Source organism: Stegostoma tigrinum, chromosome 16 (genome assembly GCF_030684315.1).
Source record: "Stegostoma tigrinum isolate sSteTig4 chromosome 16, sSteTig4.hap1, whole genome shotgun sequence".
Lineage (NCBI taxonomy): Eukaryota > Metazoa > Chordata > Chondrichthyes > Orectolobiformes > Stegostomatidae > Stegostoma > Stegostoma tigrinum.
In genome coordinates, this window is record NC_081369.1 from 13,285,419 (window position 1) to 13,298,023 (window position 12,605).

Here is a 12,605-nt window from a genome sequence, read left to right on the forward strand (position 1 = left end):
CAACAAGTCTACTAACACAGATCCTCAGGCAGTTTCAGACCAGAAATGGACAGCAGAGGAAAGTTACTTCCCAAGAGAGAAGTCAGAGTAGATTGGTTTTGTGTACCTCCTGGGTTTTACTATCATGCAAAGTATGAGCATATTGTTCTGGAGCCCGCTAGACCGGAGACTCTTGCACACACGAAGGAATAGAAACAGGATAATAAAATGTGAGGCTGGATGAACACAGCAGGCCCAGCAGCATCTCAGGAGCACAAAAGCTGACGTTTTGGGCCTAGACCCTTCATCAGAGAGGGGGATGGGGTGAGGGTTCTGGAATAAATAGGGAGAGAGGGGGAGGCGGACTGAAGATGGAGAGAAAAGAAGATAGGTGGAGAGGAGAGTATAGGTGGGGAGGTAGGGAGGGGATAGATCAGTCCAGGGAAGCCGGACAGGTCAAGGAGGTGGGATGGGGTTAGTAGGTAGGAGATGGAGGTGCGGCTTGGGGTGGGAGGAAGGGATGGGTGAGAGGAAGAACAGGTTAGGGAGGCAGAGACAGGACTCCCTTGTTCGCTCCACACTGCCCTCCAACCCCACCACACCCGGCACCTTCCCCTGCAACCGCAGGAAATGCTACACTTGCCCCCACACCTCCTCCCTCACTCCTATCCCAGGCCCCAAGATGACATTCCACATTAAGCAGAGGTTCACCTGCACATCTGCCAATGTGGTATACTGCATCGACTGTACCCGGTGTGGCTTCCTCTACATTGGGGAAACCAAGCGGAGGCTTGGGGACCGCTTTGCAGAACACCTCAGCTCGGTTCGCAACAAACAACTGCACCTCCCAGTCACAAACCATTTCCACTCCTTTAGATGACATGTCCATCATGGGCCTCCTGCAGTGCCACAATGATGCCACCCGAAGGTTGTAGGAACAGCAACTCATATTCCGCTTGGGAACCCTGCAGCCTAATGGTATCAATGTGGACTTCTCGAGCTTCAAAATCTCCCCTTCCCCCACCGCATCCCTAAACCAGCCCAGTTCGTCCCCTCCCCCCACTGCACCACACAACCAGCCCAGCTCTTCCCCTCCACCCACTGCATCCCCAAACCAGTCCAACTTGTCTCTGCCTCCCTAACCTGTTCTTCCTCTCACCCATCCCTTTCTCCCACCCCAAGCCGCACCCCCATCTCCTACCCACTAACCTCATCCCACCTCCTTGACCTGTCCATCTTCCCTGGACTGACCTATCCCCTCCCTACCTCCCCACCTATACTCTCTCCACCTATCTTCTTTTCTCTCCATCTTCAGTCCGCCTCCCCCTCTCTCCCTATTTATTCCAGAGCCCTCACCCCATCCCCCTCTCTGATGAAGGGTCTAGGCCCGAAACGTCAGCTTTTGTGCTCCTGAGATGCTGCTTGGCCTGCTGTGTTCATCCAGCCTCACATTTTATTATCTTGGATTCTCCAGCATCTGCAGTTCCCATTATCACTGAATAGAAACACATCTGGATTACAGACTAGGATTTAGCTTCCTGTGTCAATATTCTGGCAAATGTTTTACCACTCATTTATATAAAAAAAAAGAGCTTCTGGAGCTCTCTCACAGTAGCACAATAAAACAAATGTAACTGCCACTGGAATCAATACTTCTAATTATAAAGTGACCATTACCATCCTGCATTGAAGTATTGAAAGAATAGGGGCCAAAATTCTTCAAGAATCATTAGTTGGGTGATGTTTAGTGTTGAGCAGGTCTCCCCATCCAGACACACAAGCATCAAAAAGTGAGAGTTTGGATGTTTCCTACTCTTTGTCGATGATCGAAGTCACTGATTTACGGTGGTGAAGTATGTCAATTACCCAAGGAAATTTAATTATTTTTTAGCCATTTCATTCCACGTTTCACTCACTGAATTTTGACAGTGAATGGGCACTGGTCTCACCCACAATTTCTTCATATTCTGCTAAGGAACATACTGCAGGCAGCCAGCTTGCAGACTCCTGGCTTCTTTCTAGGAACGACCCAATGGCTGTTACCGTACATGTCTCACAGGGATGCTGCATCTAAATTATACATTCAAGACTGCAAGCTATTCCATCCAATCTACATCCATGAGGAAAGCCCAGCCTGTTTAAGGACAAGGGTGCTTCTAGAGTTCACAATTTAGAGGTTTCAAACATGGGCTCTAATGCAGAGGGAGGAGAGAGAAAGATACCTCAATCCTAATGTCCTCGTGTTATCTTAGAAAAGATATGGCATTTGCGCACCAAGAGAGGAATGGGACTCTTCAATTGCCCCACATCAACATCTAACTCTCCCAGGAGAGCTACTGCAGAGGAAAAGCTGCAAAACAATTACTTACACCCAACAATGCACTTCGCATCCAATCCTAGCAGATTATTCCACATCATTCCTTGGTCTGTCAGAGAGACAGGTCGGCGAGCAGAGGCAGAGAGAAAGATGAGACTACCTGATGCAGAATCTGCAACATGCTTTTGCTGCATGCCTCGGTTAACCTGGAAAGGGAAGGAATTCCTCAAACTCATTCTACATTGCCAGATGGCAGAGAGACTTTCATCTAATGTGTTTGTGTTAACATGTCGAAAGGGGACCATCTAATTTAAGGCAAATTCAGAACAAACAAAAGCAAATTTCGTTCCTGCCGAGATAAAATGAAATCATTGGGAAGTTCACATTGGAGATCTGGAATTAGTCCAGAATGATGTGGGTTAAAAAGAATCAAAATTAGCATTTCTGAAGACATTGATTAGTTAAAGAAATATTTGTGTCTATCTCATAATTAATACAGATCTTGGCGTGAAATCAATATGGAAAATATTATATAACATGTATTAAAATATGCATAAGCAGTCAGAACTAGATTCAGTTATTATTTAAAAAAATAAGTTCCTTTGAATTCTGAAGCAAGTGGACAGCTTCCAAGACAAGACCTACCTCAGGCAGAATGATTAAATTTAATACAAGTAATAAAAGTCTTTACGTTCCCACAATTTCCCCTCAGTTTTACATCTCACCATAAAATATTTCAACTTCCTTTGGGTCGCACACATTTCCTCCTTAATTACTTGAGGTGTCCAGCAACTGCTCAGCGACTCCAACCAGTTCACTTTCCTCCAAAACTTTGACCAGCCGACTCATTGTTGCTTTCTTCCCTTCACATTGCATAAACTTGAGCAGCAGTTGATATGCTTGTTCATACAATCCTTCCCGTTCATACTCAAAAGCGATATTATCGATGGTAGGATCCCGAAGACCTCGGCAGGTTTTCTTTAACAAGCGGCCGACCTCCTTCCATTTCCTACCCACAGTTTTGGCAAAGGTGTAATGATCTTCCGAAGTCAAAACACGGTCATCTGGGGTGAAAAAGAGAACAAAACATTGGTTTGTTTTTCGAAGAAACCCATATAATGGAGCTGGGTGATTCAAATTCAATCCACCTCAGTGGGCTAAGCTGTCCCAAATTAACAGATTAATTGTTTTTAAAAAGCAGTTCCATTGCACGTAAGATAGGTTAGTTGCATGGTTGGGTTGACCCTGTTCCCAATGAGAAACAGTGACACCAGAGGGTGACAATGTGCCAACCAGCTGGACAACCAACTGCATCATGCAGCAAAGCACTACATCAGGAGGATTCCTTGACAGTAAAATAGATAACATGGATTTCAACGCTCTGAATCAATAAAGGAAACTAGCACCGTGGATGTTGATCAGCTCATTTTTGTTTTAAAAGTAATAGGATTGGGCCCAACAGGAAAGAATGAACGAACAAGGTGGGTAATATTTCTCTTGAAAAGAGAAATTGGGAGGTGACCTAACAGCAGTATTTCGGCTATTGAAATGTGTTGCCAGAGCAGACAGGGAGAATAATTCTATTTGTAGGGAAGAGAGACAAGCAGAGCACACCTGCCCAGGCAACCCCACCCAAAACATTGTCAACATGCATCAAATCAGAAGTAGCTTCTTTTCCTAAGGATTGTGCAGCTTACGCCCACAGGATAAAAGAAGTGAATGGTATTGATGGATTCAGAAGAAGTCTGGGAGGCACACAAGGCTGAAGGATATAGAGGGTTATGAAGATCAAATTTGGTTTTAGAAGGAAAGTGTTGGCGGCTCGAATAGAGCATAAGTGCTGGCATGGACTGTCTGGGCCGAATGGCCTGTATCTGTGCCTTTCTGTGTCATTGTGAAAGGATCAGAAACCAAGTAAGTAAGGCACAAGTTTCTAATTCGGAGGACCCCGATCTCATTCCAACAGCACTGAAACTCCAATAGTAGCATTTAGTTTTGAGCAAGATGGGGCCAGAGAAAGAAAGAGAGAGAGACAGGAACAATAGTCTATTTTAAAAAAAAACCTCTGTTTCTGACTTTCAATGCAATACAGATAACAGCACAGAAATGGGAAATACAACCAATTCAAAAAGTCATCTATTGGTTGTTGCAATAACATGAAATGTCCAATGGCAATCTTCCTGACAACACCTACGTATTACAACTCTAGGATTGTAAAGGAACGGAATGACAGAAGTATCAAAACTCTTGACTGCCAGTCTTAGGTGCCATTGAATTATTTAGATAGATCGTTCATGAAGACAAAGTTACATTTGCTTCAAAATATGCAAATGTTTGAGTAAAACATATTTAACAACTTTGTTCTCAACAGAAACTCTTAAAAATGATATGACAGTGTATTCCACAGCAATGGCTATTTAATACTGTGCGAGTGTTAGCTCTGATGCCTGGGTAGAAACAGTCACCAGCACCGTGACGCTGCCACTTCTGCTCAGACAGTTGTTATGGCTTTCAGTCTGACAGATCAGTGTGTTGAAAGGCCAGTTATAGAACTCAGATATCCACCTCATCTGGTTTCTGATACATCTTTAGTGGAGAATTTCAAGTAGCTTTCCACGTCTCACTGCTGCTCCAGTATCATTTACTGGAAATAAAACTAGGATTAATTTTAACTGTTGTGCTTTGATCAGATTACATTTTACTTGCCAACTAATAAAGGTGGTAAGACAGCTATACCAGACTCAGTGTTGCAATGAGAAAGGTACTCTCTAGAGTACACTATTACAAATATGAAATCTGTAAAGCTAGAGGTTTTGGTTCATAGGAGACAGCTTATGAATCTCACTGAATGGCAGCAGACGATTGTGCGTTTAACTTTTAATCTCAGAAACATGCAAGGAGAGGTCAAAGACAGAGCAATAAATAACTAAATTAATTCCGTTTCTTGTACTCCTATCGTAGGCTCAAAGCAGCGTTCATAACCACCATGAAAGTCGCTCGTATCCCATGCCTGTTGCCTTCACCGTGCTACAAGGCACAGGACAGACTGACTTAAAAAGGAGGAAAATAACTTGAGTTGATTCGTTTTCCTCTTGACTCTGCTCACAGAATGAGGGTTTTTCTTGCAAGGCCAGTATTTATTGCCCAATTCTTAATATTCTCATGGGGTTGATAGTGAGCTGCTTTCTTGAAGCCTGTGGAGTGAAAGCACATCCAAAGTGCAGTTAGGCTTTTGAATGTGATGAAGGAACAGCAACGGATGGCCACCAACTTGAAGGAGAGCTTGGAGATGGTGCTTTGTCCATGCACCTGCTATCCTTAATGTGTGAGACCATAGAGGTGACAGGTTTGAAAGATTTGACGAAGAACTCTTGTTGAATTACTGCAGTGCATTTAACAGATGGTACGCACTGTAGCCACAATGTGCCAGCATTGAAAGGAGCAAATATTCATTAGCACTCCATGCATCATCATAAATATTTACTACATTCTGGATGTTTGCTGAAAATTTGATAACATCCATTGAAGACTAGCTAACTTTGTTAGTTTAATGAATTTAGCAGCTATGAAAGAAAATACTTGCGAGCATAGTTACAAAAGTGCTTCCAAAAATCAAAGCTAATTTAAAATATACAGCCAGAGCAGCAGCTCTTTTTCTCATTCACATCACTACACATGAAAGTGCTCGTGTCTGGACATCAGATGTGGGTCAGGACTTCAAACACCAAGGATGCGCTCCAGAGCTCATACATCAAGAGTAGCTAATTTGGACTAACATGCACACGTTGAACTATAACCAAGACTGAAGGAGAGGGCACCAGAAAGAAAATAGCACGAAAACAATCCAATGCATCATCGTCGTGTGCCAAACTAACCAATCATAGAATCATAGCCGTGGCTGTTCATTCCCTTGTAGGTAGTTTCAGTAACTGCAGAGCTGGAGCTCAACACTCACCAAATAAAACACCTTGAAATTCAAAACGATCAGTTGAGCACAGCAGGCTTCCATTTGCTTCGATTGAAGATGGCGAGGATGAAGGTAGTGAGATTGGTGAAAGGGTTGAGACCGCTGTTGGGGTTTTTGAATTAACACTGCAGTGTGTCTCGGAGCTCTGGCAGTTTGAACTGTATTCAAGGACCATTCGCCTGATGTCTTCTTCCAGTCTGGAAATTTCATCATCGCGGAGGTGATTGGGCTGAAATATAAATTTTTTAGAAATTAGAATTAACATTTCCATTGCAGCTGTCCAAGATACACAAAATTGGCATGACTGTGCGCTCGAGGGACAGAATTAAAATTTAAAAGGTTCAAATTAATTAAGCAATGCGAACAGCCACTGACTGTCACCCAACTGAAATGTTTCAATAATCTGCATTTAACAAGGTGTCACATATTGCAAGGGGATAAAGATATCCCATATTAATATTGTTGATTGAGGAATAAATAGTGAAGAGAGATACCTTGCAATTTTCAAAAGAGTACCAATGGGTCAGTTACATCCTGCTGAAAGGCTCCTCTGAGAGACGGCATCTCTGAAAATGTAGAATTCATTTCACTGGAGTGTCAGCCCAGGTTTTGCGCATGTATCTCCAGTATGGGATTTTCTGACTTTGAGGAAAGACTGTCAACACCCAGCTCCAACTGACAGATGCATCATCATTTCCATCCAGATAAGATTTATGGTAAGTAGGTAAATTGAACGCAAAAACAAGGGAATCAGGGTAAACCTTTATAAATTTAGTGCTGTGCCTCAGCTCAAGTATTCCATAGAATTCTGAGCATCACAACTTAGCGAGCATGACAAGGCCTGGGTGGCGCATAAAGATGACTGGTGAGGACCTCATCAGAGATGATGGGCTTCAATCACGTAAAACAGAAATTCCAGGTAATTGGCATCGCTCTCCTTAGATCAGAGCAGGTTTAAGAGAAGGCACAATAAAAATATTGAAAATTATGACCGGTTTTGATGGATCAGAGGTAAGACCGCTTCCTTTGGTAGCCTCTGATCAGCAGAAATCATGGATTTAAAATAATTGGAAAGTAAACCAGAAGCAAAATCAGAATAAAAACGGTCTCACATGGTGGGTTTTTCAGAGATGGACCCGAGTAGGAGAAAGGAACGTTCAAAAGGCAACTAGAAATGTCCTCCAACAGGGCTCATTTGCAGAGTCACCAAGAGAAAGCTGGAATGTGGACCAAAACGGGACAGCTCATTAAAAAGGAGTGGTCTCCTTGTGGTGGTGCTCTGGGCAGATACTCAGCTTCGGACCGAGAAAGTCCAAGTTCAAATTCCCCTCCAGAAACTGATGGCCAAGGAAGTCGCAGAGTGAGTATTAACTTGTTAATCATTCCAATAAATGCCAACGACAGGCATCAAGAGATTCCTGATCAGCCATGTGATGGGGAGAAAATTGGAATTTCTCCAATCACTATCTACTGTTCAGGCTACATCCTGCATGCAAAAACACATATTAAGCCAAGGTAATGGTTGTCTTGTTTGTTGGGAAGGCCAGTGTGGATTAGAGCTGCGCCAACAGCATGGGGTTTCATTTCTGTTCCAGTCGGAACGGATTCAGGCCATGACCCTGACGGAGAATGTAACACAACATAAAATAATGATTATTCAAGATATGGAGGTGCTGGTGTTGGGCTGGCATGGACAAAATCAGAAGTCACACAACACCAGGTTATAGTCCAATAGGTTTATGTGAAATCACACAAGCTTTCAGAGTGTTGCCTCTTCGTCAGGTGCAGCGGGGACTGCACTCCAAAAGCTTGTGAAATTCCAAATAAACCTGTTGCACTATAACCTGGTATCATGTGACTTCTGATGACAATTTAAAAGAGCTAATCCAAGATCGGGATGAAGGGTTCCTTTCTGTGAGGTAGGATTCTATACCCACCTCATTCTCTTTGATATGCCTTAGACAGCCTTCTGTGTTATCCAGGATGTCATCCAATGTCACTGTGCCAGCCTTAAGCACTGTCCTACAGGCAATGTTGGGCATGCATTGGTTTCCAAAATGATAGGCTAAAGCCTGCTGGAGTTTGTCATTTCTGTAATTGTGAAGAAAATTCCTGCATTTCTTTTCTTCTGTAAATTTCAGCTCAAGTCCAAAGCCACTTCCATAAATTTTGAGGATTTCAAAACCTGCGGAACTGCCGGCTGCATCTGCAAAAGAAGTAGATGACATTATTAGCCATGCAGACGCTTAACGTAGGCTGAATGCAGATATGATTTGCTTCATTGAGTTGCAAATAAAGGAGTTCTTGTTCATTGAGCTAATAGTAACGTACAAAAGTTACAAAATGGAAACAGTGTTTGGCCCAACCAGTTCATTGTTCAAAGATTAAGTGACTTCAATCTCATTTATTCACACTGGGCACATATTCCTGCAATTACTTTTCTAGCCTAAACCTGAATTTTTACATTTCTACCTCAAAACAGCAAAACTGCAAGTGAATTCCAGAGTCTCATAACCCTGTCGTTGCTGGTTTTCTGTTCTAAACCTCATATTAAACATGTACTGAAACAGCACCTGTATTCTAGTAAAAGTACTAAGCGATTTCATCAGCGCATTTTGTCTTGCAGCTATACCTTGTTAGACAAACAGATACTGGAACAGACGAGGTGCTCGTAGAATCTTGAATCCCTACAATATGGAAGCAAGCCATTCAACCCATCTGGTCCACATTGACCCTCTGAAGAGCGTAATACCCAGGCCAACCCCCTACCCTATCCCTATAACCCTGCATTTCTCATAGCTAATCCACCTAGCCTACACATCTTTGAATTGCGGAAGTAAATTGGAACACCAGGAGGAAACCCACACAGACAGTCACCCTAGGGTGGATTTAAAACTGGGTCTGTGACGCGGTGTGGCAGCAGTACTAACCATCGAGTCATTGTGCTGCCCCTCACACAGGTAGTTTTTTTTATTGAAAACTCTTAAAGGAACAAAGAAAGGTAGAGAGATAGGGAAGCAAAAGGAGGGAATTCTAAAGTTCAGGGCTTTGGAATCTGAAGGTGCAGCCAACATGAAAAGGCGTTACTAATTTTGGGGATGCTCAAAAGGCCACAACTTGATAACTGCAGTTTTGTGGAGGGTTGTGGAGCTGGAAGCGGAGGTACAGAGTGGAAAGGCCACGACAGGTTTGAAAACAAGGATGAGATTGAACAGCCAGAAAAAAATAGGTCAGTGTTAATCAGGATGTAGGTCAATGAGTCGAAAGATCGTTGGTGAACAGGTCTTGGGTGCAAGTTCAGATATGGGCAGAAGAGCAGAAGTGAGATGCTGCTCAACACATCTTGGCATAGTCAAGTCTAAAGGTCACAAAAGGTGCATGTCTGTCCATCTCCAATTATTAACATCTGCCCAGTCACACACTTCACAGCTTAACATGTCAATTAAGGTGCCCAGAAGCTTATGGATCACTGATGAAAGAAATTGCAATTTATCAAGTCTTTCTTCACATCTGAAGAGTAAAGATCTTTCCTTCAGTGTGTGGAGCCAAAATACCTGCCTCTTCTAGGATCTTTTTCCACAAGTTCGTCATTACCTTTTGGTTTTTACATCTAACACTTCATGATTAAATTTAGAGTTTGATGGGATTATTTCACTTCCAGTAACAATGCAAGGTGCTATCTCTAACATTCCATTATTTTCTTTCAGTTAAAAAAAATTACCATCACAAGGTAATTATTGTCTCATACTTACAGATATTAAATTCCATCTGCCATTTTTTAAAACCATTCTTCTATCTCACATCCCTTTGTTTCTTCCTTTGATCATCTAAAGAATTAATTATAACTCCTATTTTCGTATAAAGTGAAAATTATGACAGCACTTCTTCCCTCAGGGCCACAGGTTATTAATATGCAGTGTGTACACAGGAGGCCCTGGGGACAAGCTGTGTCACACTGAAAGAGAAACGCTCTTAACTTTTAATTTGTTACCTTCCTCCCACCTATTTCTTTTTCAAAATTTGGCTTGCTCACAAAAGTGACGATCTTGAAGCTTTGAATAAGGGTGGAGGAAGAGTTGCAAGGTTAAGTCTTAGTTTAAGGAATCTTACTCACTCGGAAGGAGTCAGAACCAGGTCTCTATACAGAGGTGATCTGATTGAGGTTACAAGATGATAGTGTTTGGGTTCAAAAGTTAGGAGGGCGTATGGATGTGGGGGTGGGGGGCTAGTTTGGTGAGGGGAATAGGTAGGGTGTCACAATGTCAACTGACAAAAAGACACATTGGATTACACTTCAGGGCTTCGTTATTTTCACAGTGAATAACAAACATTGGAATGGGCTGCCCACTTGCATATCAAGTGCCATTTGACCCAATTCTTTCAAATGACAGCTGGGCCCATTCTTCCTGGGTCATAGATCACCTTTTACAAAAGGAAGGTGACGAATGATATTAATCACGGTCAGGTTCATTTCCTCGATAAGCTCCGAATGTCTACAGATGTTGGGGAGAAAATTCCCAGAGATAATTTACTTGCTTTTCCACTTCTCCCAGGAAATTCCATGTCTTTCGAGTAAAAAGGGAGATGCCAACAGGGATGCACAAACCACAAACGTTACATTTCCTGATCTCCCCCCTGGATATTTTTCCTGCAGCTCATATTTGGCAATGTGCTGCTCATATATTCAGGTAATTAGTGCTCCCTTGAATGTTTTTCTTATGTTCCTCAAATGGGTAAAAATGTTTTAGATCATGGAATGAAAGTTTGAATGATACAGCCCATCAATGGACAGCACTTACTAGCTTCAGAAAATTTGAGAAATATGGAAATTGTGGACATGAAGACAGTTTCATAGGATAGAATCCCTACAGCATGGAAATAGACCATTTGGCCCAACAAGTCCACACCAACACCCTGAAGAGTATCCCACCCAGACTCTCACCCCTACATTATCCCTGTATTTACCATGGCTAATCCATCTAAGCCTGCACATCAATGGGCAATCTAGCATGTTCAATCCACCTAACCTGCGCATCTTTGCGCTGTGGGAGGAAGCTGGAGCACCCAGAGGAAACCCACACAGACACAGGGGGAATGCGCAAACTCCACACAGACAGTTGCCTGAGGCTGGAATTGAACCTGGGTCCCTGGTGCTGTGAGGCTGCAATGGTAAGCACTGAGTCATCATGCTGCCCCATGCAGATAAAAGCCAACCCAATCAGAACCTCCCCTTCCTCTCAAGCAACACCTTTTGTTGCACACATCAGATATGGGCATTGCTGGAATGCTATATTGGAATGGGATAGATAGTTTGTGGAAGCTGACACTCTTTCTCCAAACAACATAACCTTAACAAATCTCAATATCAAATGTGAAAAAAGATTTTTGGGATGTTGAAAATCAGGCATATGATATATTTTGATGGTTTAATATGCCCAATGAAGCTTCTCAGAAAGAGGAGTTATATCTGGACTGACTGATAGTTTATTTTTATTTCACTGAATGAATCTCTTAGTGCTTTTCTCAGAGACATTTACCGTACACGGTACCCACCAGTGGAAGCCTCTCTGTGGAGAATAAGAAAAGCAGCTTGCAGTTTAGCTTATTTTCAACAACTGGCACAGGAATGGAGGTCAGCAACCTGCAGATTGAAACTTACCTGCAAGTGTCAGTTTCAGGGCTTTATAAATCTTCAGGCGTAGCTGGGGTTCCTGGTACAAGGCCGATAAATCCGTTTCATCAGAGTGAATGAAGAGGAACACACTGCCCACCCAAGCTGGAGTCACAGAGTCCATCCTCAGCCACTGCAAAACAGATGAAACAGGGAGATCACTCAAACCAGCGAGACTCCCTCTTACATGCATGCACACTCTGACCACTGGGGAAATCCACTGTGGGTCAAAACATATGCGTAGATCAAAGTAGAGAAAAATGGGTCCTTCTCCAACTTAGTTCCAAGCATTGGCAAAAAAAAATGCCTAAGATTGGACAACCGATCTGAGCTTAAGTCAAAAGATATAAATGAAATAGAGGTATTGGCATATTGATTAAACTCTGTCACAAACATACACGGCCATATGTTCACTTCTCCTGAATGTATGGCTTATAGATTGAATATAGTTGATACAGAGAATATTTTCCTGCCAATTCACCATTTCTTTATTTTCACATTTTAAATATACTGATGCTCAGGAATAGAATGTCAGAAGTGAACGAACGTCTGTCCACTTACACATCTTGAAAGAGAGGATTCTTGTCGATTGGGCTCTGCAATTTCCTGTTCTTATGCAGTCGTGTATCTACTATTTTAAAGTCAGAGTTTGGTCAAACCCAATTGCTTAT

The 12,605-nt window shown here is 42.6% G+C and overlaps 1 protein-coding gene across 6 annotated transcripts in view; it reads right to left on the bottom strand.

Moving 5' to 3' along the window:
• Positions 1–1,394: 1,394 nt before the first annotated feature.
• The window catches only part of tradd (tnfrsf1a-associated via death domain), a 33,900-nt gene continuing 22,689 nt past the window's right edge, over positions 1,395–12,605 (bottom strand). For all 6 annotated transcript variants that reach the window (XM_048546605.2, XM_048546603.2, XM_048546600.2 and 3 more), the window contains 4 exons: positions 11,923–12,067; positions 8,201–8,469; positions 6,252–6,492; positions 1,395–3,360 (listed from right to left, as the gene is read on the bottom strand). In XM_048546605.2, the coding sequence (XP_048402562.1) occupies positions 3,065–3,360; positions 6,252–6,492; positions 8,201–8,469; positions 11,923–12,058 (942 nt within the window). In that variant the 5' untranslated portion in view covers positions 12,059–12,067 and the 3' untranslated portion in view covers positions 1,395–3,064. The remainder of the gene's footprint in view (positions 3,361–6,251; positions 6,493–8,200; positions 8,470–11,922; positions 12,068–12,605) is intronic.